This window comes from Penaeus monodon, chromosome 25, assembly GCF_015228065.2.
Source record: "Penaeus monodon isolate SGIC_2016 chromosome 25, NSTDA_Pmon_1, whole genome shotgun sequence".
Lineage (NCBI taxonomy): Eukaryota > Metazoa > Arthropoda > Malacostraca > Decapoda > Penaeidae > Penaeus > Penaeus monodon.
Genome location: NC_051410.1, coordinates 6302486 through 6302930, shown reverse-complemented (window position 1 = coordinate 6302930; position 445 = coordinate 6302486). Strand labels below are relative to the sequence as shown.

General features: G+C 47.9%; 1 protein-coding gene across 1 annotated transcript in view; it reads right to left on the bottom strand.

Moving 5' to 3' along the window:
- The window catches only part of LOC119589310 (basic proline-rich protein-like), a 114229-nt gene that overhangs the window by 6219 nt on the left and 107565 nt on the right, over positions 1-445 (bottom strand). Inside the window, 1 exon segment of the mRNA XM_037937932.1 lies at positions 8-153. Coding sequence (XP_037793860.1) covers positions 8-153 — 146 coding nt within the window.

The window sequence follows — 445 nt, the reverse complement described above, 5'->3', positions numbered from 1 at the left end:
TCCCTACCAAGTATGGTATGAAGGCCTTTTAAAAGATCGAGCCCTGGGTTGAAGTATCAGGAAGCCATATTTTCCCGGAGTGCCATTAGTGGTGTAGGGGTTCCCTGAGGAGCTGAGGGCCGGGGGGAGGGGGGGGAGGGACTGTTGATAGAGCTGGAATAGAGAGCCTTATAGAGTGCCGTCACCCTTGCCGGCTCTGAGAATGCAGTGGACTTTACTTATAACTGTAGCATCACCACCATCATGTTAATGCCGTGCCATCTCCTGTTCATTCAACTTATAGAAGTGGATAAGGGATGAGGCAGATCAGGAAATCCACGTTATACGAGGCCCGACTAACCTACAACCGGCAGTACTTAGGATAGAGCAGCAGTTTTAAACCAGATCCATTATATAAGATTTGAAGCTCATCTCCTCATCATTAATCTTACCCAAACTTCAGTGG